This window comes from Rhinatrema bivittatum, chromosome 1, assembly GCF_901001135.1.
Source record: "Rhinatrema bivittatum chromosome 1, aRhiBiv1.1, whole genome shotgun sequence".
NCBI lineage: Eukaryota > Metazoa > Chordata > Amphibia > Gymnophiona > Rhinatrematidae > Rhinatrema > Rhinatrema bivittatum.
The window spans coordinates 449,471,602-449,494,838 of record NC_042615.1 but is presented as its reverse complement, the minus strand read 5'-3'; the positions used below and the strand labels follow the sequence as shown (position 1 = coordinate 449,494,838).

At 43.9% G+C, this 23,237-nt stretch overlaps 1 protein-coding gene across 10 annotated transcripts in view; it reads left to right on the top strand.

Annotated features, from left to right (window-relative positions):
* The window catches only part of PTPRD (protein tyrosine phosphatase receptor type D), a 1,482,181-nt gene that overhangs the window by 470,179 nt on the left and 988,765 nt on the right, over positions 1-23,237 (top strand). For all 10 annotated transcript variants that reach the window (XM_029605256.1, XM_029605331.1, XM_029605320.1 and 7 more), the window contains exon 2: positions 16,092-16,262. In XM_029605256.1, coding sequence (XP_029461116.1) covers positions 16,178-16,262 — 85 coding nt within the window. In that variant the 5' untranslated portion in view covers positions 16,092-16,177. The remainder of the gene's footprint in view (positions 1-16,091; positions 16,263-23,237) is intronic.

The following is a 23,237-nucleotide window of genomic DNA, read 5'->3' as shown; positions in this document are numbered from 1 at the left end:
TCTAATGATGTTATATATAATATGGAGGGAGGGGGTGGTCTTTGTCTTGTATGTGTAACCCTGACTAGGGTCACCAAGCAGTATGGTAGAACTTTCTGGAGGGTTCCAGCCTTCCAGGTTTATTAAGAAGTGTACTCAGAGGGTCCCTGCTCTCTAAAGTACAAAGAGTTTGGATACTGCAAAGCTCGTATAGGTTACAGCATTTAAGCACTTTGCCAAGGACCTTCCTGTTAAGGAGGGGGAAAGGGGAATTCAGGAGATGGTGTTTGCAGAGGGGTGAGGTAATATTTTTTGAGATAAGGTATTATTAATAGGAGTTACATTCTCTCTAAGGAGGGATGGGTATTTGATGGAATGTTATTTGAGATGCTTTTCCAGGCATCTTAGGGGAGAATTGGAGTTGGACTTGGGAGTGTAAGGGCTCCTGAGACAGAAGAGATTGTTACTGTTTGGGGAAACAGTTGTAAAGATTCCTAGAGCCATCCAGAAGGAGAACCCTGAAGTCAAAGGGATGTGGTCATTGCCGGGGAAGCTCCAGGAAAGAAGTTGACCCATGCTGCCCAGGTCTTCTTGGGGCTAAATGGGATTTTCTTCCTCAAAGAAAGTTTTTTGAAGAAGGTTTCTGCTGATCTTCTTTGAGTTTTTTGGACTGTATCCCGTGATTCCACTGAAGATTTCTCCTGTGAAGAATTGTTTCTTCTGTGAACTTTCAATAAATGTTCTCATTTGGAACCAAGACCTGGTGTGGACATTTGTGCTACAGTAAAGCCTTCCCTTGGAGCTCCCAGAGGCTGATCTGGGAAGATTCTGACTGTTCCTGGAGCTGTTGCAGTGCCAATAACCCCTTCTGAAGGTGACCCTGAGGAAAAGGGGGTTACATGCATGTTTATGTAGTGTACCGCTTTGAACTAGAGATGAAATGGTAGTGTAGAAGTTAGAAATATACTAAATAAATCAATAGGACCCCAGGCTGATCTCTGGAGTCTCAATGCATGCATGTAGTGATGGGACAGGGACGAGAGCTTTAAATTCATTAGGAACTGTGGAAGTTTGGGGGGGGGGGTGGGCAGGGGGACTCTATACCATTGATAGAGGCTGTGTCTTAACCAGATTGAAAGCCAGCTGCTAGAACTAATCACTAAAAAGGAGATAGAGCAGTTTTCAAATTAAATATTGGGGAAAAGCTAACAGTCTGTGAGGAATCCATGGTTGCGAACAAGGTACGTCCAAAAGATTTCATTAAAGCAAGAAAGTGGAATATCTGGATCGGGAGGATGGTGGATAAGTTGAGAAGGGCTGGTGTAAGCGTATTAGGCACCCTAGGTGAATCTTACAGCCTTGTGCCCCCACACCTCCTCACACAGAATTAAAAATTATGCATTTCCAATAGATTTTATATAAAAAAAGGCCATTCTGAGGTAAAAATAGCACTTACAACAACATGCACTACTTGGTGCAAAAAGGATGCTTGGAATCAATATGGTATTAAGCCTATTTTAACATGTTGGGTGTGGGCTTGGTCTTCAGAAACCATGAGTAAACTGAATTACAATTACAATAGAGTAAACCTCCCATACCAAAACAACAGCAGTTGCCATCACTCAAATAGTAACAATCCTTCCTATCATAAGACAACACTGTAAATATTACACTAGGCCCTAAAATAGTAGCACACCTCCTATCAGGAAAAAAGACCAAGCCAGGCTGCTACAGCTCCCTGTACAGAACGTATATGCTAGCAGAATACATCCCTTCTGTCATACACACAGAACATAGACAAATCCTAATGAATTGCGGAATAAAGAGTCCATAAACAGAAATGTGCAGAAAAATAATGAACTGGAAACCACAAAAAGACAGATTCAATATGCAGTGCAACAATGGAAAAACACAACTATTACCATTCTTCCTGAAACATCAAACATTAAAATCAAGAAATACTAGACATCATTCATAATGGTGAAACCAGACTAATAAAAATAAGTATTTCAAAACAGTTGATGAACAGAACTTCCAATAATTAAAAACTTGTGTAAAATCTTTTAACATTTTCCAAACACAAATAACATATTATAAAAAGCAGACACATCAAATAACACCCAATAATTAAAACTAATAAGAATAAAAAAAAACCCTAATCTCTATACTTGGGAACTTTTGAAGTCCAGTTACCTTGAGATTGTCATGGATTAGTAGGGGAGGATGGAGGCGGAGACAGTGATATACTTTCTCCTCTCTCTTTCATATATACATTTCCTAACACTCGTGCACAGATACACACATGCTTTCACACACATTCAATCACACATCTGCTTAATCACATGCATGCTCATGCTTACCCCCCCCCCCCCCCCCCCCCCCACACACACACACACACACACTTTCATGGTCTTGTCTCTCTCCAGAACAAGTGTCAGAATTGCAACCTCCTCTTTGGGCACCCTCCCCCACTGTGACATCTCTTTCTTTTGTGGGGGGTGATGCAGATGCTGCCTTCAGTCACGCGGCCCAGCCGATGCCACTTCTTTTCTTTTGAGCTGTGCGTCCCAGCCAATACTGCTCCGCCTTCTGAGTCCTATATTCTTCAGGGTGTGTGGGCCCAACTGATTCTGCTTTGGGCCCCGTGGACGCTACTCTGTTCACTGCCTCCTTCTTCCAGACCTGCAAAAACAGTCTCTTCTTCGGGCTGCGTGCCGACAATGCTGCTCCGCCTCCTTTCTTTGGCCCCCCCCCGGACATTCAACCATTGCTGCTCCTTCGGGCCTCGCCAGCCAGGCCTTCTTCTTTGGAGCCAGAGCATTGGAGGTCCTGCCAGTGCGTCTTGAAGGAGCAGAAGAGTAGGGTCCAATTATGATCAGGGCTGGTGGAATTGCCAGGCGGCCGCCCCTAAAACTGTGGTCTGCCTAGTGCTTCCACCAGCCCTGAAGATGAGCGAGCTCTGGTGCCTGCACACGCAGAGTAGACAAATATGAATGATTACAGAATTAACTGAATCAGCTGCTAAATGTGAGCAGATTATGAATATAAATTCAATAACATATTTAGATGTGCAAATGCCTGAAGTCTTAAAAATAAAACTAGAGAGTTGCGTGGCACTAAATGAAGATATAGACTTAAAAAGGCATCTCAAAGGCCCATTATAAAGAGAATAATCAATAGGACACTGTGATATCTGGATGCAAAATATATCAAAGTGACAGAAGAGATTAACCTAGTGTAGAAATGGCGCTATATATTAAGGAATCCATAGAGTGAGGTTGGATAAAAGTTCTGCAGGAAACAAACTCTGGAATCTTCCTGGATGGACATTCAGTATGTGACAGGGTACAGGATGGCAGTAGCCAAATTCAGCAATGTAGGGGAAAGGGAGCCCTGGAGCTCTCACACCCCATCTCCGGTCAGCACTGCGCCATAACCGGAAGTGCCCCCTCTGATTTGTTTTAAATGTGTTATTTGCTAATTTCATGAAATTCCTCCTAGTCCTTCTATTATCTAAAAGAGTAAATAACGACTCACTTTTACCCATTCTAGTCCTCTCATTATTTTATATACCTCTGTCATAGCCCCCTCAGCCACCTCTTCTCCAAGCTAAGCAGCCCTAACCTCTTTGGTCTTTCCTTATAGGGGAGCCGTTCCATCCTTTTCATCATTTTGGTTGCCCTTCTCTGTACCTTCTACAGTGAAACTTTATCTTTTTTGAGATGCAGCGGAGGTGGACTCTTGGGCCGAGGTGGGGTTGACGCAACCTGTAGGAAGGATCCTATGGGTCCCCACCGTCGGCAGACAGAGTGGGATGAAGGATAGAGGCCAGCTGGCGCTTCACCAGTACCAGCCCTTGTTCCCCGCAGGTTGAGCCTTTGGGTACCAGGGCTGGCTGGACTTAGGTGGGCCTCCGTATGCTGTCATCGATGGAAGAACTGAGGGGTCAGCCCAGAGGCAGCAACAGTGGAATAGAGAAGTCTGTAGACCCAAGTGCCAATAGAATCAAAGTCAGACAGGGGGCGCCCGAGCAAGAACAGGCCGAAGCCTGAATAGGCCAAGTCCAGGACGTAGACTGAAGAGGCGTCGTAGAGCAAGCTGGCGTCAGAGCCGGTGGCAATCAAGAAGCGGTAGCAAGACAAGGCTGAGGTCTGGACGAGGAGAGAGTCAGTAGCGTAGTCAAACAGAGGTCCGGGCCTGGAGAAAATCAGTAGCGTAGTCAGGCAATGCTAAGGTCCGGGCTTGGAGAGAGTCAGTAGCGTAGTCAGGCAATGCAGAGGTCTGGGCTTGGAGAGAGTCAATAGTGTAGTCAGGCAATGCAGAGGTCCAGGCTTGGAGAGAGTCAATAATGTAGTCAGGCAATACTAAGGTCCAGGCTTAGAGAGAGTCAGTAGTGTAGTCAGGCAATGCTAAGGTCCAGGCTTGGAGAGAATCAGTAGCGTAGTCAGGCAATGCAGATGTCTGGGCTTGGAGATAGTCAGTAGTGTAGTCAGGCAATGCAGAGGTCGTGTCCAAGAAAGCAATCCGAGGAAAGGTTAGGAATCAGGAACAAAGGAGAACAGGAACTTGGGAGGATCAAGAACCAGGAAAGCAGGAGGATCACCAGGAGGCAACGAGTACATGACCAGCATGGAGATCTGTTGCAAAGGCAATCATTGGAAGCCGAGCCCGGCCTTAAGTACCGGAGCTCCAGCGACATCATCATCCGGGGCCGCGGCCAAGTTCCCGCCATGGGCCCTTCATAAGAGTCAGTGATGCGCGAGCGCCTAGGGAGGGGAGCAGTGCTGGATGGTAGCGTCTCTCCGCAGAGCACACAAATCTGTAACTGAAGTTGAGGCACTGGAGGCGGCTCAAGGACGGAGCTGGCTGCCCACCGCCGCCAGGGATGAGGAACCAAGCACTGGATTAGCCAGAGAAAGTGAGGGGGGCCGGGCTGCGTGTCTGCCACAGCCGGCACACGTAACACCATGGAGCGATACAGAGGCATTACGACATTCTCAATTTTATTCACCATTCCCTTCCTAATAATTCCTAACATTCTGTTTGCTTTTTTGACTGCTGCAGCATACTGAGCCGATGATTTCAGTGTATTATCCACTATGATGCCTAGATCTTTTTCCTGTGTGACAACTGCTAACATGGAACCTAACATTGTGCAACTACAGCATGGGTTATTTTTCCTATATGCATCACATAAGAACATAAGATCATGCCGTACTGGGTGAGACTAAGGCTCCATCAATCCCAGCATCTTGTTTCCAACAGTGACCAATCCACGCTATATGTACCTGGCAAGTAACCAAAAATTAAGTCTATCCCATGCTACTGATGCTAGTAATAGCAGTGGCTATTTTCTAAGTCAACTTGATTAATAACAGGTAATGGACTTCTCCTCCAAGAACTTATCGAAGCCATTTTTAAACCCAGCTACACTAACTGCACTTACCACAAATTCCAGAGTTTAATTGTGCGTTGAGTGAAAAAGAACTTTCTCTGATTAGTTTTAAATGTGCCACATGCTAACTTCATGGAGTGCCTCCTAGTCTTTTTATTATCTGAAAGAGAGATAACCATTCACATTTACGTGTTCTAGACCTCTCACTTGCACTTGTTCACATTAAATTTCATCTGCCATTTGGATGCCCACCCTTCCAGTCTCACAAAGTCCTCCAGCAATTTATCACAATCCACATGTGATTTAACTGCTCTGAATAATTTTATGTCATCTGCAAATTTGATCACCTCATTCATCATGACCCTTTCCATATTTATAAATCTATTGAAAAGTACTATTCCAAGAACAAATCCCTGAGGATCACCATAATAGTAATTTATTTAGGATTTCGGGGCCAAGTGAAGGAATACAAACCATAGTGTAAAGTTGGAAGAGGGGTTATTGGTGCAGAAAAAATGGGGTACTTTTATTTGACTGTGTTTAAAATGTGTTTCCATTTTCTTTGTATGGAAAAATCCCTTCCTAAATATTGCTCTCAGTACGCTCTTTGTAAATATATCTTGGTTTGTTAGGCACCTGTAATTATTTTTATTTCTTGTCAAATATTTCTTCCAGGCAGCTGTATTGAAAATGTCTTTTGATATGCAGGCAAAAGTGTTTCAGTCTTATAATTAAATCATCCAACATTATACTGTACTGGTGGGAAAGAATATTAGATTTTAGGCTACCATACTGTTTTGATGATTGAATTTGTCTTTTCTTAAGCATGTAGATTTCTCGCAACTTTACACTAAGTATTGTCTAAGATTTTGTTAACTATTGATGGTATAAGCAATTTTGCTACTTCTGAAGAGCCCGTCTTGGTGTGTAAGGTAGTGTGAGAGGTAGCCGGCAGCGGTGGTTGGATTTTTTTTCCCTGAGCTGTGGAAAGGGGTTTCAGAAATCTTGAAATCCACCTACATTAGTTTCAAGGCTAGCTTGGGTAAAAACCCTAGCAAAGCTCAGATATAGTACTAGGTTAGCGTCATGAGGTCAATATTGCAATCATTTTGTCTTGCTAAATTCCAGACTTAGTTGGACAAACTGCTGGATTTAAAATCCTGCCAGTCTGACTGTCTTGCACTAAACTGGCTACATTTTTATCTAGCTAAAAAGGTTAGCTGTAAAAGTCCAGGACAAGGGCCAGTTATCTGTCTAAGGGGGTCATTTTCTGAAGCTAGTGCACGCGAAAAGGGAGTCGGGGCGATGTCTGCTCCGGAAGAGGAGGAGTCGGGGCGATGTCTGCCCCGGAAGAGGAGGAGTCGGGGCGATGTCCATTCAGGTACTGAAGGGATGTTGTATGGGACCAGAGGGTATTTGATTTAATGGGGGAGGGTTTGGAGAGGTGGACATCTATTTTTAAACTTGTTTTGCAGCGCCGCCTCGAATAGCGGTCCTGTGGTGGGCGGGATTCTAGTCATACTCCCAGTAGTTTTCGTTTACTCTTTAGGTGAGGGGGGGGGGGGGAGGAATCATGTCGGGCCGCATGACCCTTTAAAGCGATGGTAACTTCATGTGTTGGAGGCTGCTGCCATCACACGTTTTGTAAACCTTAGCCGTGCTCCTTATTTCTCGTTCACTTTTTCTGTGAGACAAAAGAGCACAGTGATACTGCCACAATATGTTTCTAGGGTCGGGGCAAAATATTGTGGGCTGTTCCCCCACTCACCCCCCCCACGATATTGCGATAAAAATGAGGGCTTAGTAAATCTAGGCCTAACTTTGCTGGCCGTCTGGCGGCTGAAAATGGCTTCCGTATATTTTAGAGTTCTGGTAAGATAAAGTGCTCGGAGAAGGCTTTGTTGCTGATAATTGGACTAATGAAATACTCACAACACATTTTGTCTTTACTAGCATTATGTATTTCGCTACTTGCAACAATATCAGCTTCTGAGAGAGTCGTGTCTCTGGAGGAGACCAGATTTTCTGATGAAAGAATAGCTGTATTATCATGGACTGCCGTGGCAGCAGAATGCTTTTTATCACATTGCATAAAATGAATAATTGGTTGCTTGTTTAAAAAAAAAAAAAAAAGACGTGCGATGTTTGAGCAGTAGTAATAGGCAAAGACTTTCCGTATTAAGCAGCTCGTCTGTGGATCGAGAGTGCATTATTATTAAAGATGACAGCAAGTATATATTTTAAAGATTCTTGATCAGATCCATTGATTATATTTGTACAGTGTCTTTAAATTCTTTCCTTAACATTCTTTTTCTTAAAATAACAGCCCAGATGTGGAGATTTTTCTGGAACGCATTAGCCCTGGTTTCTATATCAAGGCTGGCCACATAAGTACAAAGTCAGTGGGTTCTTTTTTACTCATAGACTTTCACCTTGAAAACTATCCCAGGAAAACCATCTGCCCGCATTTAAACCTGCTGAACTTATAGTCTTCCAGGACAAAAAAAAAAAAAAAAATAAGCGCAAGCTTTTGAAAATGTAAAAACATACGCACGCAGTTTCAAAATCCTCCCCAACTGCGCCCTGGGAACGCCCCTTCACGTTGTGGGTAAAGCACATACCCAGAGGCCCTGCGCAAATAGGATGTATCCTCACACAGGGAGCATGGTTCTCTGACAGCCCCATTTCCATACATAAAGCGCAGTTTTACCCCGGAAATGCCTTGGAAAATTGCTCTCTGCATCCGTCGAGACATTTGTGTGCGCTTTTTCTAACACTGGGGCATCCATCCTGAAACCCATGCTGTGGGATGCCTGATGGAAGGTCTCAGGTAGATGCAAGGATGAAGCTTTAATTGCGAAAGTAATAAGAAAATTGTACCAAGTAACATCAACAAGGAAATTACCCCAGTGCAGGAAAACAAACTGGTTTAATGGACTGGACAACAGCTGGCTCGGTTACGGTCCCATAAGAATTCAGCTTTACTGTATATATTAAAAGAAGCATAAGAAAAGCCATATTTTTTTGTTTTGCACTGTAACATATGCCATACGTTGCCTCGTGTTGCTGTCTAAGCTCTTCCTTAATTTGATTCCTTCTGCTGTTGCAGACATGTACAGCTCCAAAGCTTTGAAACCACCTGCAACGCAAAACCCCATACAGAGGAGATCAAGGAATTAAAAACCTACTCTGGAGAGCAGGCTTCCCCAAACCTGGCCTGCGGACCCCATAGCTCCCACAGGTTTTAAGGATATCCAGAACGAATATGCCTGAGATAAATCTGCATGCACTTGAGGCTTGGCGTATGCAGGTTTTATCTCCTGTGTATTCATTGTGTTTAGCCAGAAAATCGAAATGGCTTAGCTGGGGAGGGGGGGGGGGGGGGTCACCAGCACAGGTTTGGGAAGCCCTGCTCCAGAAGAAGGAAGATATAATAAGAGACGTGCAGCTATCTCAGTTTAGTGTCCAAGAAGCAAACAGTCTCTATATTCTCTGAGAGAGGGTAATGGATGCATGGAGCTTGTCTTATCAGAAGTGGCTGTAGTAACAGAAACAGTGATGGAAGTCAAGCCTTCGTGGACAGATGCAGGAGGCAGTGGGAAGAGCAAGGGGGAAGGAGGAGGCAACTGAGCAGACTGGGTGAACAAGAAGTCCTTCTCAGCCCACAACTGCTATGTTAATTTAAATGAGACTCTTATTTTAGTGCGCTTGTCCTGAAGTGCAATAGCAAACCGTTTAATTTATTTTATTTTATTTTTTTTTTTTGCGGGTTTTGCCATTGCTCCAAAACTGGAAGATTTTTTGAACATGGGGTCCGAAATGTATGCTGTCATGTAATGGTTTAACAAAACAAGAGGCCATATTTCTTTCTTCATTTTGGAACCTAGGTTTCATGGTTCTCTCTCTAGAAGTCAGACGGTGCTGCTCTCTCCGTCTTACTTTTTGGGCAGAGATAACTGCCTCTGGTTGCCTGGACTGCTTCTCCGTCTTATGCATTTCACGTCCAAGAGAGTTTCATTGCAGGTGCGATGGTTGGGCAGAGGTGGAGGGGGATTATTATAAAACAAATATAAAGGAAAAGACCCCACTAGTAGTTGTGAATGAATCCTCATGGCACTGTATTCCAATAAAAGTAGGTTCTACTGAGCTGGAAGCCCAAACGGAGCAGAAGGAAAGCACTGGGCCCCCAAAGAATGCTGCGACAACGCTTTGTAATTTTCCAGGTGTGTCCAGTCGTTTGAACCTATGTTAGGACGTTCACACACTTCTGACTGCGGAGACATTTTAGAATCTTGACAAAATACGTTTTCCAGAAGAGCAGGAGTATTCATGCGTGCATTTGTATGTATGTGTGTATATACTGCATATTGTTTATATGTACATGTGTGTGTGTGTGTGCATTCTTTGGCAGTCCCTTGCAATCGAGGATGATTGTCTTCTGGGACTGTTCTCTCTGAGGGTCCAAAACTGGCTGATCCAGGGTTGACAGACTCTGTTCAGTCTTTATTTATTTAAGCTCAGTGATGTTTTACCGTGCCTTAGTATGGGGAATGCCTAGTGCTTTTATTGCTCCGGGAAGCTTTTGTACTTTAGCATCAGATCATTTTATAATGCCAAACTGCATTTTGAAAAATAACCATTCTACTTCTCCATCTCCTCCTCTAAGGTTGGTAGCGTTGCCACGAGCGATGTTGTAATAAAGTGCAGTCAGGCTAAAGCCGCTGCTGCCGGCTCGCTGTCCCGTGTACACTGTGTGGAATTCATGGCCTCGACCGGTCATGCTTCAAGCTGATTAGGCAAGAAAATGCAAGATGCACGGCTAATACAGTATCGGGAAGGAAAATGGAAAACCGCAAAGCAATAACAACAAAAGGGGGGGCTTTGAGATTCTGAAGGCAGAAGTGTTTCATGTTCCAAGTTTTGTGCACAGTGATAGAAAATGAAGATGATGATTCTGGGGTTTTTTTTTAATTGAGTTTGACATTTTTTCTAGTAGGCAGTTGTAGCTCAAGAGGTTATGGGGCTCTGGTTTTCAGTCTTGTTAGTGTGTTACAGGGAGGAGAGGAATGTGGATGCCTGTCAATCTGCATTAAATCAGGTTGGATTGGGGAAAGTATTCTATTTATTTATTTATTTGTTTGTTTATTTATTTATTTATTTATTTGCTTGTTTGTTTGTTTAGGTTTAGCTCACATCTTTTCATTGGTAACTAAAGATGAGTTACATTCAGGTACTGAAGGTATTGGGATGCTTTTACCCAGCAACTCTGGGGAAAATTCCAACAAACTAAAAACAGGCAGGCATTTGCCTGCTTTCATATGTCTCAGATCTTTGCTGGGTGATATAGATGAATGGAAATCAGCTGATTCCACAGATAGGATTCATGCTACAATTAGTCCTAGAGAAAGATGTTAATCGTCGTATCATTTTGCCTGTCTTTCTCCTTGTACTGTTCCTGTGTAGGAGAGTTGTACCAGCCTTTAAATAAACACCGATCAGAGTAGCATGTAAGAGCTTTTCTTTATAGGCCTTTGAATATGATCCACAGCAACTGGCTAATACACTGACAGTGAAACCAAAATACCGCAAATGTAATACAGGAAAAATGTACAACTGCCGTCTCTTTCCAAAAGGTTTTTGGCAGTTCAAGCCGTGTATAGCATATGGGAAGGTTTCAACCTGGGGTGGCTGAAATATGTATTATTTATTCAGGCGTTACTGATGCAATGCTAGTTCCCTGGTTGCAAAGGTTAGAGAAACCATGTAAGCTATGAAAAGCCGTCACGATGAACCGATGTAAATAATACATGTTCAGGTGTGCTTGGGAGATAGATCTTGTTGAGGTTTCTTTCAATTTTTTTTTTTTTTCCTTGAAAGAGGCAGCAGCTCCTCTCTTGGAAGTGATAGTTCCTCTTTGGGGACCAACATGTAGCACCATGTTTTGTTTTGGTTTTTTTATATGGAAAACCTCTCTTTTGCTCTCTGCATATCAATGACATTTAGATATACATATCTAACATTTTTTCAGCCTACTTTCCAGAGGGAGGCTTACGCAGTCACCCTCTTGTCTGTGTGTCTGTCTGAATCTGGCCCTTGATAGGACCCCCGAAAGGAAAAGTTCCCATCAGCACCATTTTTTGGGGGGGCATGCCGGGGGGGGGGGGGTCAAAAGGAGTTTTTTTTCTATTCAGTAGAATGCGTGTGTGCAGTTGTCCTCCCCAATGATCTTTTTTTTTTTGTTTAGCATCCATTCGTCATCCAATCCACATGAAATATTTTTGCCACACGTTAGGGGATCCAGAACAGCCACACCAGATTTTCAAGACATGTCAGGGAGGATGTGAAGATTCTGACAGAGGTATTATTTCGGGATCCCTTTATTCCACAAAAATGCAGGCGCAATTATGCCACCTAATTGTGTGGCTTGCCATTTGATTCACACCAATGTTTCTGAACATGTCAGGGGATCCACCAGTATGGTGGAAGGTTGTTCTTGATTTCACTTATTCCATAAATGCACGCGTGCAATTGCACCACAGTTTAACTGGTTTGGCAGTTACACCTCCCAAACAACGTTGATGCTTTCCATCTGATCCACACCAAATTTTGAGGTCATGTGGGGTCCACAAGGATCATGACTTGACGGGTATACTTGCAGGATCTGCATATTCCATGAATAAAGGCATGCAGTCACATCACCTAATAACTTTTGCATTTTGCAACTGATCCACATCAAATTTTCAGCAGATGTGAGGGGTCTAAGAAGTCTAAGAGGATCATAACCAGGAAATTCTTTTTTTTTTTTTTTTTTTTTGGGGGGGGGGATCTGCTTATATCCTTAAAATGAGCACGCAGTTGCACTGCTGAAAAAACGTTTTGGATTTGCATCCTATTCACACCAAACTTCCAGGAGCTTTTCAGTGGGGCTAAGAGGATTTGGACACAAATATTATTTCCCCTTGCTGATCCACAGTCATATTCATGCACTCTAGAATGTAGGCTCCATTAATCCTGTATGGATCTTCTAGCTTGAGTTAATGAGGTCTACATTTGCTGTTGATGATTGAAATTTTAAAAAGTGTCGATGCCATGGGTAGTTCTGTGGCCCTTATAATTTGTTGTAAAGACAATTGCTTTTGGTTTTCTTTTTTTTTTTTTTTTCAGCTTTCTCTAATAGTTCAATAGTAAATATGCTGGCCATCAAACATGATATAAAAGTAAAGGTTTTATAAAGAATATATGAATCTTCAAGGAAATCAAGTGACACAACTTAGCAACATGAGCAAACAAGAAATTAAAGAAACCAATACAATTTACAAATATGAATAATTAGTCCAGTCTATGGTTTACACAGTGCTCTGATGCAGGGAAATCATGACTGGATCTGCCAACGGGCTGGGTTGATCAGACCTCAGCATGCCACAGAGATGGTTTGCTAAAGCCCAACAGAGATTGTTGGTGGGTGGGAAGGGAGACAGCCAGTGTCCCGGCAGCCCATGCCGGCCATTGGGTGGTGCTGAGGGTGCACTTCAGAAGGAGGCATCTCTCCAAGCTGTCCAAGCATGCTGTCCGGAGAGGGAGGAAGCAAAAATCAAGCACTGTAGGATGGAGAAAAGGATCCCTGAAGAATTTTGAGTAATTTATTTCAAGAAAGTATATTAAATCACGTGGTTTCTAATTCTATAACAATCCGAGCCTTTTTATTTATGATCAGTGATTACTCTTAGTGTGAGATGCCTTTATTTAAGCTGAAGCGGTGTGGAATATGATCAGGAATGCTGGTGTCCGGTTTCCTCTCTCCCATGCTCACCCCTGTGCTGGCTGGAAGGGCAGCGTGCTGGTTTAAAGATAACAAGTTGCCCGTGGCACGGCTGCGCTTCCCGACTCGTCCTTCGTTTTAGTCGAAGGGAAAAGAAAATAAGAATTTCCCCCCACCCCCTGCACCCTATGCAAATATACTTTGAAGATCCTCTCTCTCTTCGTGATAGCACTGGAGCCCCGTCATGTAGCAGTTGGCTCTGCCACGCTTGCACGGACACAAATTGAGTCCGACAGGACCGATGTGTCATGGACTTTGAAACGCTGGCACGGAGGTGGTGGCGAATGGAGGGGGAGAGGAGGGGACGCCTTCAACGCTTTGCATGCGCCAGTTTTTGTGGGTTTTTATTTTTTGTCCTTAGTTTCTTGATTTGCAGAGGTCGTGTAAGAAAAACAGTTTTACCAGTGGGAGGATGTTCAGCCCCTGGGCAGCGTTTTCTTTTCTGGTGTATTCTCAGCACTGCAGTGTCTTATCAAACAGGCATTGTGTACCACCCGCAAGTCTGCAAGGATCCATCTAGTGGCATGTTAATTAGTACATTTATCCCCCTCCCCCCCTTTGCCTTTATCTGACCTGCGTGCAAGCTACTCATGCATAGTAATGAAGGAGACAGTAACTGCTTTTCTTGTTGTGTTGGGGGTGCTTAAGGTTCACACCAGTGGAAAAACAAAACTTCTCGTTTACAATGTGTGCAGCAAGGTTACTTTCCGCTCCTTCCTATGGACGGAAGCATTCGATGCTTTGTCAGTTTTTTGGCATTTCTGGGGGAGGTGAAGAAGGGAGATGAACAGATAATGACATGGTGTTTCTGAAGAGAGAGCCAATTCTGTAATTTTAATTACAGTAAATTAAAGGCTGTTTTTAAAATTACTATATTAGGATTTGATAGTACTGTGTTTTGTTTTGTTTTTTTTCTCTTTTGGCATGACAGTTTTTTCTCCTGCTTCTTTGAGTTTTATGAGCCCAGTTGGAACTGGGCTCAACTGAGGGCTGTGGCCCAGCCAGCGCAGTGAAACTCCTTGACAGAGGTCCCCAGATTGTGGCTTCCTCTGAAACTGCCCATTGAGTCGGGTCACTAAGGTGTCACCTTTGTCTGATGGCCGACACTCCCTCCTCTTCCCTTCTGCTCTGTAAATACTGCTTTCCCTGCCTTTCCAGCCCTGGCTAACCTAAGGGCCAATACAGTACAGTACGCTCTGATGGAGCACACTGTTAACCCGCCATTGGATGCGCGTTTTTCCTTACCCCTTATTCAGTAAGGGGCAGAAAACGAGCGTCCAACCCCCCAAACCTAATAGCGCCCTCAACATGCAAATGCATGTTGATGGCCCTATTAGGTATTCCTGCGCGATTTAGAAAACAAAATGTGCAGCCAAGCCGCACATTTTGCTTTCAGAAATTAGCGCCTACCCAAAAGTAGGTGCTAATTTCTTCGGGCACCGGGAAAGTGCACAGAAAAGCAGTAAAAACTGCTTTTCTGTGCACCCTCCGACTTAATATCATGGCAATATTACGTCGGAGGTCCCGAAGTGTAAAAAAATAAAAAAATTGAAGTCTGCCCGCGGCTGTTGGGTTGAAAACCGGACGCTCAATTTTGCCGTCTGTGGCTGTCAGTGGGCTCGAGAACCGACGCCAGCAAAATTGAGCGTTGGCTGTCAAACCCGCTGACAGCTGCCGCTCTGGGCCAAAAGGAGGCGCTAGGGATGCGCTAGCGCCTCCTTTTGCCTGTTTCTACCGCCGGGCCTCATTAAATACTGAATCACGCGCACAGGCAAGTGGCCTGTGCGCGCCCTGGGAGAGCGGGCTCTCCTGCGGACTTTACTGAATCGGCCCGCTCGGCAGCAGACATCAGGCTTGATAACTTAACCCGAGTCTCTTGCAAGGCAGTGGGCAGCAGATCTTCTTGTTTGTTTATTTTTAAATTTACTTCTTGGAGTCCCGTGGCCTAAGGACTCGACTATAATCTGTATCTGTTGCTATCTTTGTATGTGCCCAAATGTAGTGAGGTCCTTCTATCTCAGTACATTTGGGCAGTTCCTTCCCAGGCTTATCTTGCTGTTCAGAGCACTGTTTGATTTGATTCAAGTCATAGGCTCCACTACTTTCAAGCTCCAAAAACAAGAAGCCATGGTTAAAAACGCAACAAAAAAAAAAATAAAAAAAACCCCTAGATATCTCTTTGCTCATGATATAAACTCTATTGAATTTATATTGATATGTTGCAGATTTGAGTATACAAATGAGATTGGTGTGAGAGAGAGGGAGGTTGGTGTACAGCGGAAGCTGGTATCCCACATTACAAGTCTGGCATTAACAACCGTTTAAGAAAAAAGGTCTGTACTAGACTACATCCCCAATGTCAGACAAACCAAGAAGTTGATTTACCAGAAGAAAGAAACTTGAAGCCTTGACAATTGGCATTACTGCCCGCAAGCTTTGAACTTGTACTATTGCAGCATCTTTGTAGATCTTACCATGTTCCTAGTATATTCCCAATGCCAGGAAAGCAGTTTTCACGCCTTTAGTTGTCATTGAACCTGAATCTGTTCCCAAAATCTTCTTACAGTATCTGTGGCCATTGTCATGACAATATATTAAACGAGCATCTACCTCTTTATACTGAAAGCTCCTTATCATGTTGTTGAGGATCTTTTATTACCTTAGAGATTGGTTTATGCAGACAAGATCTAAGACTGGATTCATTTTGCTGAATAAGAGAACACTGATGCCAGGATATTGTTTGCCGTCTATTCAAAAACATAGTTTGCATTCTTTAACCTGATGCAATGGAGAATCACAGGAATCGATACTCAACTATTTTGTCTCCTAGGGAGTTGTGTAAAATAGTTGACAACCTAAACATTCTCTGTTTCTCTTTTCTTTTTCCTTCTTCTACAGGCTCTCAAAATACTGTATCTGAAATTTCAGATTGGACAGACTCGCGGTGGCTTCTTGTGAGCCAGTGAGAACGAGCCTGCCAAAGCATGCTGGTGCCAAGCTGTCGGATGATGCACGTAGCCCGGCCAGTGGTGGTGATCCTGTGCTTCCTGCTCTCTGCTGATGCCGAAAGTAAGTCTACACTCTGTCTGTTTCCAGAGCGTGATCATAATGAAGAGTTTTGTTTTCACCTGGCACTGGCTGGGTGCCCCCTTTTGTATGAATCTCCTTTTGAGGCAATCTTAAGACGTTGTGGCATCCTCTCTGGCTCCCACCCAGTGTCTGAAAGGGTTTATTGATGTGACTTTTCCTCATTGTTTTCCCCTCTTAATACTTGCTTTATTATGCATGTTACTTCCCCCCACTGTTCTTTGTTTTCTTCTTTCTCCATTAGCTGACATAAACAATACTAGTGAAGTTGTTCAGAGTTTAGCCTTGAACTTTACCCGAAGGTCAGCGTCATTTTGGTCTCATTAAGTACCTTTGTGGTCCTCCTTCTAAACTTTTTTTTTTTTTTTAAAGAATAAATCGTAATACGTTGAGTCCAATTAAGATTCCAAGCCCTTTTGTTGCTGTCACAGCAGCTGTTCCTGTATATTATATTTGACAGCTGTCGTGGAGTACAGTATTCAAACGAATCAAGCAGAACTGACAAATTTGCGACTAAACTGAACGAAGACAACAGAGAAGTCTGGAGTCAAGTTCTGAGAGGGACCTTTTTGTTTATTTTTTTTATGACGCCGTAGCAGTTTGGTCAATTAGCTTACCAATTAGTGGGAAGATAATCATTTATATTAGTAAATCACAAAGGGCTTGACTTATTAAGCTTCTCCCCCCTCCCCCCCATACAGTGGGAGAAAAGCTTCAGTAAGTCAGACCTTAAAGGCCGAATTTTAAAACGGCCATGCGCGTTAAAATCGGGACTTATGCGTGTGGCTGGGCCCTCACATTTTCAAACGGGCCCAGCCACGTTCACAAGTCCCGATACGCGCACAAGTGCCGTCCCTGAAAAAAACGGGCGGGCTGGGGGGGGGTCATGGTCTGGGCGGGGTGGGATGGAGGCTGACCAGGACAGTGGCCATTAGGCGCTATCCCGGGGAAGCGCGCACCGGCAGCTGGCCGACGTGTGCAAACTACTTCTGCTCCAGGGGAGCAGTAAATAATGAAACGAAACAAACGTAAGTTGATAGGAAGAGTCTAGGGGGTAGGGAGGCGAGGGGAAGAGGGATGGAGTTTAGGCAGAGGGGTAGGGAAGTCCCCTCCCAGTCTACTCCTTAATTGGAGCGGACTAGAAGGAACTGGGGGAGGCCCAATTGTGTCGCCACACGTAGTTAGCAAGAATTTGCCCCCTCTGCATGCACTGCCCACACAAGCATGTGCACGGATTTTAAAATCTGGCACACATGTTGCTCGCGGCCATCCGATTTTATAACATATGCCCGCATGTACTTAAAATCGGCACGATCATGTTTTAAAATCTACCCCTAAGGGTACCTGGTTCACTCATGTTTCTTCTCCCTACTTGGCTTATTCCTTGTAAGGACAAAAAAGTGAAGAGCTCAGAACTCTGCACTCATCAAAAGGTTTAGTGCACTGTGGGCCATACATCTTATACGGTGATGAACCACTCTTCAGTTGTGTTAAAATAAATCTATTGTAATCACTGACTTGTCTGCTAGTATCTGAGGCAGATTAATTCAGCTGTTGTTAGTACTACAACATTTGTTATTCCACAAATAATTGTACTAAGGATTTCAATAGCTTATACATTGTAAAAAGGTATGAATGTTTTCATTTCCTCTTACTAAAAAAAAAAAAAAAAAGTTGTTTTCAAACACATTGCCATGAAAATAATGTTAATTAGATAAGCAATATGCAATGAGCAACTCTTTAAGAATGCCCATAGTTAAGACTGCTTGGGCCTCTTTTCCTGGAAGTTAATGACCCACTGGGGCGGTGTGTCCAAGTTAGTCAATGCCAATTTACTTTTAACTTGTTAATATTTGACTGAAAACCTAAACTGTTGATGGCCTTGCTGTTTGCACAATATCACACATTGTAGAGATGAAATCTCAATAATGAAAACCAGCAAACGAAAAAATGTGAAAGTGCCTGAGACAAAGAACTGCTGGATGTCAGGCAAAATTGGTAGTGTTGCAAACTATGTCAGCAGGCAATGAACAGATTGTTCCATCCGGTGTACCCAAATGAGATTTTTCTATTTTGTAGGAATGTGAATCGGGCTTCGGACGATTGAAAATATCGTCGATATTTTCAAAATCATCAGAAATCGGGGGCTCCCCCAAAACGATAGGAAAACCCCACAATATTGATCGTGGGGGTTTCCTTATCGTTTTGGGGGAGGGCGGGAAAAACGGCACACAAAATAACCCCTAAACCCACCCCGACCCTTTAAAAGTAACCCATTAGCTTCCCCTACCCTCCTGACCCCCCCAAAACCTTTTTACAGGTACCTGGTGGTCCAGTGGGCGTCCCGGGAGCGATCTCCCGCTCCGGGCCATCCTCTGGCTCCCGGGCCGTCGGCTCCCAGTAATCAAAATGGCGCTGATGGCCCTTTGCCCTTACCATGTGACAGGGTATCTGTGCCATTGGCCGGATCCTGTCACATGGTAGGAGCACTGGATGGCCGGTGCCATCTTGTGCTCCTACCATGTGACAGGGGCTGACCAATGGCACCGGTAGCCCCTGTGACATAGTAAGGGCAAAGGCTATCGGCGCCATTTTGATTACTGGCAGCCGATGGCCTGAGTGCAGGAGATCACTCCCGGACCTCCGCTGGACCACCAGGGGCTTTTGGCAAGTCTTGGGGGACCCTCCTGACCCCCACAAGACTTGCCAAATGTCCAGCGGGGGTCCGGGAGTGACCTCCTGCACTTGGACCGTCGGCTGCCAGTATTCAAAATGGCGCCGATAGCCTTTGCCCTTACTATGTCACAGGGGCTACCGGTGCCATTGGTCACATGGTAGGAGCAGAAGATGGCGCCGGCCATCCAGTGCTCCTACCATGTGACAGGATCCGGTCAATGGCACGGATAATACCCTGTCACATGGTAAGGGCAAAGGGCCATCGGCACCATTTTGATTAGTGGCAGCCGACGGCCCGGAAACGGGAGGACGGCCCGGAGCGGGAGATCGTGGGAGATCGCTCCCGGGACCCCCACTGGACCACCAGGTACCTGTAAAATGTTTTTGTGGGGGATCGAGAGGGTGGGGGAAGCTAAGGGGTTACTTTTAAACAGTTGGGGTGGGTTTTTTGTTTATCAGCTGGGGCGTAGCTGATAAACAAAACGCGATCGGGCCCGATGGAAAAAAACCCACATGTGAATCAGAACCGGAATCCGAACCGATACATAAGCATTTACATAAGCATGTAAATTTACATATGCAAACCAACACCAGCTTCCTGTTCCCTCTCCCCCACCCCCCTCCCCATACAATTGCATTAACAAGCTTTTACAGCAAGCAATATTCCAATAACCAACAGTCAAGCCATTACAAATATGTCAGTTTTTATAAGCAAGTGAGAGGTTTCATTTCTTGGCCACAAGCTTATAAGGCTCTATTAGTTTTTTTTTCCTTTGAGAGGGGAACAGAAGATCAACCCATTACTATAGTAAGACCATGAAACAATCTTTCTTCTCTTGCTTTTTTTTATGCACCACTCTATGGTGAATTGACTCCATGCTTGCAATGGAAAGGTGTGTGTGTGTGAGCGGCAGGCCTTATTTATATATCCGGCTGTAAGAGGTGGGGTTAGAGCAGTCAGATTGGTTCTGCTTGTTTGAATTCTTCGAGAGAATTCTTCAGGTTCTCTTTCTGTCCTTGAGGTTTCTGGTGATAGAGGCGTGCGAGAAAGTCAGAACAGAGTAACTGGTTTCAATATTCTAATGCTTGAAACAAGACAAACCGTTTTTCGTCTGTTAGTGAAATATCATGTAGCCTTTGTTAATCTAAGTTTACATTGTTTGTGGTGCCAAATTACATTATTGTTTTCAAATAGAAGCATGATAAACAGGAAATGGACCCTCCTCCTCCTGGATTATAATTATTTTTCGGAGGTGTTATTAGAAACTTGGTTGGAATTAATTGAATTCATCTAAAAGCCCTTGACAGGCATTTTTCAGTATATAGTATATAGCATAGATTCCTGATAGTATATAGTATATAGCATAGATTCCTGATTTTGTAAATTTGTTAATTTTTTATTCTCAGTTTTTTTAACACAGTTCCTATCAATTTCTCTCTCCCCTAGCACTTCACTACCTTTCTCCTTTCCGCAACATCTGCGCTTACTGTCACCTGACCCCCATCCTCTCCTTTTTCCTTCACTGCTCCACCTCCCCCCTCCCTGTTATTTGTAATTTCCTCTTCCTCCTTTACAATGTTGATTGTGAACCGGCATGATATGTCCTATGAATGTCGGTATATTTTAAAAGCTTTTAAATAAATAAATAAATAAATAAATTTTTGTCCCTTTCACTTTGCATTTCTAGTTTTCCGCATGCTTTTGCCCAAAATATAATGCGGTTACATTCTTTTGAATAAAGAGTATATAGTTTTTGTTGTTGTTGTTTTAATATGGCCATCCATCTGCCTTTTTTTGTTTTAAATAAATCTTCCTTACCTGAGCTTGACTTGCAGCTTAGTTTTCTGTATTAGTGTACCTTAGATATTTTAGAGCAGTAGTAGCACAGGTTTCAGATGATGGTTAGCACTAAAGCTCCCTGATTTTTCTTAGATTAATCTGTTTCTCTGTATGCGATGTAATATCAATTCGGACTAAAAATCGGAAGTTCAGCAATGGATCTGAGCATTGGAATTATGGGGAAAACATGACATACAATTTCTGCTATCTCTGCTGAACAGATGGCAGTTTGACAAGTTTGTGTGCCAAATATAAAACATACAAAATTAGAGAAAATGTCAGAGAATCAAATTAATTTCAGTTTTGTGCATGAAACTAGACATCCTGTTGATATGCATTGATAACTTTCCACCTTTCTATACTCATAAATTAATTTTTGTTGAAGAGATTAGAAAAGTTTGAATGATGAGCAAAATGAGACAAATCACTTCTGGGGTCTGGTAGCCATTTTGTCATTAGCTTTCTAAATCTCATGGCCATTCCAACTAGCTTTGTTTTAATGGAGGCTTCTTTTGTAAATCTTTATTTACTTGCAAGTGTGAACAAAAGATATCACAGTAAAATTAAAATCATATATAAACACCATGACACTTATCCAAAGGTGTACATCAAATTTTCAAATGGGAACTGAGAACAGAAGCACAGAGACATGCCTCATAAGAACATAAGAAATTGCCATGCTGGGTCAGACCAAGGGTCCATGAAACCCAGCATTCTGTTTCCAACAGAGGCCAAACCAGGCCACAAGAATCTGGCAAGTACCCAAACACCAAGAAGAACCCATGCTACTGATGCAATTAATAGCAGTGGCTATTTTCTAACTAAACTTGATTAATAGCAGTTAATGGACTTCTCCTCCAAGAACTTATCCAAACCTTTTTTGAACCCAGCTACTCTGAGGGGTAGATTTTGAAAAACTGCGCGATCGCATACTTTTGTTTGTGCAGCAGGCGCAAACAAAAGTACGCTGGATTTTATAAGATACGCGCGTAGCCGCGCGTATCTTCTAAAATCCTGGATCGGTGTGCGCAAGGCTGCCGATTTTGGGCAGCCGGCGCGCGCCGAGCCGCGCAGCCTGCCTCCATTCCCTCCGAGGCCGCTCCGAAATCGGAGCGGCCTCGGAGGGAACTCTCTTTCGCCCTCCCCTCACCTTCCCCTCCCTTCCTCTACCTAACCCACCCCCCGGCCCTATCTAAACCCCCCCCCCTACCATTATCCATGGATTTACGCCTCCCGGAGGGAGACGTAAATCCACGCGCACCAGCAGGCTGCTGGCGCGCCGAGACCAGACCCGGGGGCGGTTCCGGAGGGAGCGGCCTCGCCCCCGGAATGCCCTGGCCCGAAACCACGCCCCCGGGCCCGCCCCCAAAACGCTGTGCCCCGCCCCCAAAATGCCGCATCGTTCGGCCCCACCCCCGACATGCCCCCTTCTGAAAACCCCGGGACTTACGCGAGTCCCGGGGTTCTGCGCGTGCCGGCGTCCTATGGAAAATAGGCGCGCCGGCGCGCAAGGCCCTGCTCGCGTAAATCCGGGCGGATTTACGCGAGCAGGGCTTTGAAAATCCGCCCGTAACTGCACTAACTACATCCTCTGGCAACAAATTCTAGAGCTTAATTGTGCTTTGAGTGAAAAAGAACTTTCTCCGATTAGTTTTAAATGTGCTTCTTGCTAACTTCATGGAGTTCCCCCTAGTCCTTCTATTATTCGAAAGTGTAAGTAACCGAGTCACATCTACTCGTTCAAGACCTCTCATGATCTTAAAGACCTCTATCATATCCCCCCTCAGCGTCTCTTCTCCAAGCTGAACAGCCCTAACTTCTTCAGCCTTTCCTCTTAGGGGAGCTGTTCTATTCCCTTTATCATGTTGGTTGCCCTTCTCTGTACTTTCTCCATGACAACTATATCATACATTGAATTGTCACTTTATGTTAAAAAAAAATACATAAATGGGTGCCATAGAAGCTCAAAATGTGAACCCTCGCCTTTCAAACAGTAATGAAGTTTTTAAAAAAGGGCTTCTTCCTTAGTTTAGTTCCTCCAGTGATTAATGTTCAGGACAAATTTCCAGTGCAGAGGAATAGTGAAATGAGCAGCAAGCAAAAGCTGAGAAATGAGAAAGTTGTTTGGCTGAGCCCCAAGAGAGGTGACATGTCAAATGGAAACTTCTTTATCTTTGAAATTTCCACTTTCACCTCACCCAAGAATCCAGAAACATAGGTACAAGATCACCACATATGAAAAAGATGACCAATCTGACCATGTTCCCAGCAACAAAGATTAGAAAAAACAGCATCATGTTTAGCTATTATATCAGGAGTTTTATATATTCTGTAGGCTAATCTAAATATTCATTCTACTTTCCTAAGACAATCAGCTGTTTTATGAATAGACTTCCATATCCTGATCGAGTCATGTTCATCCAGGCACACATCCAAGTCTG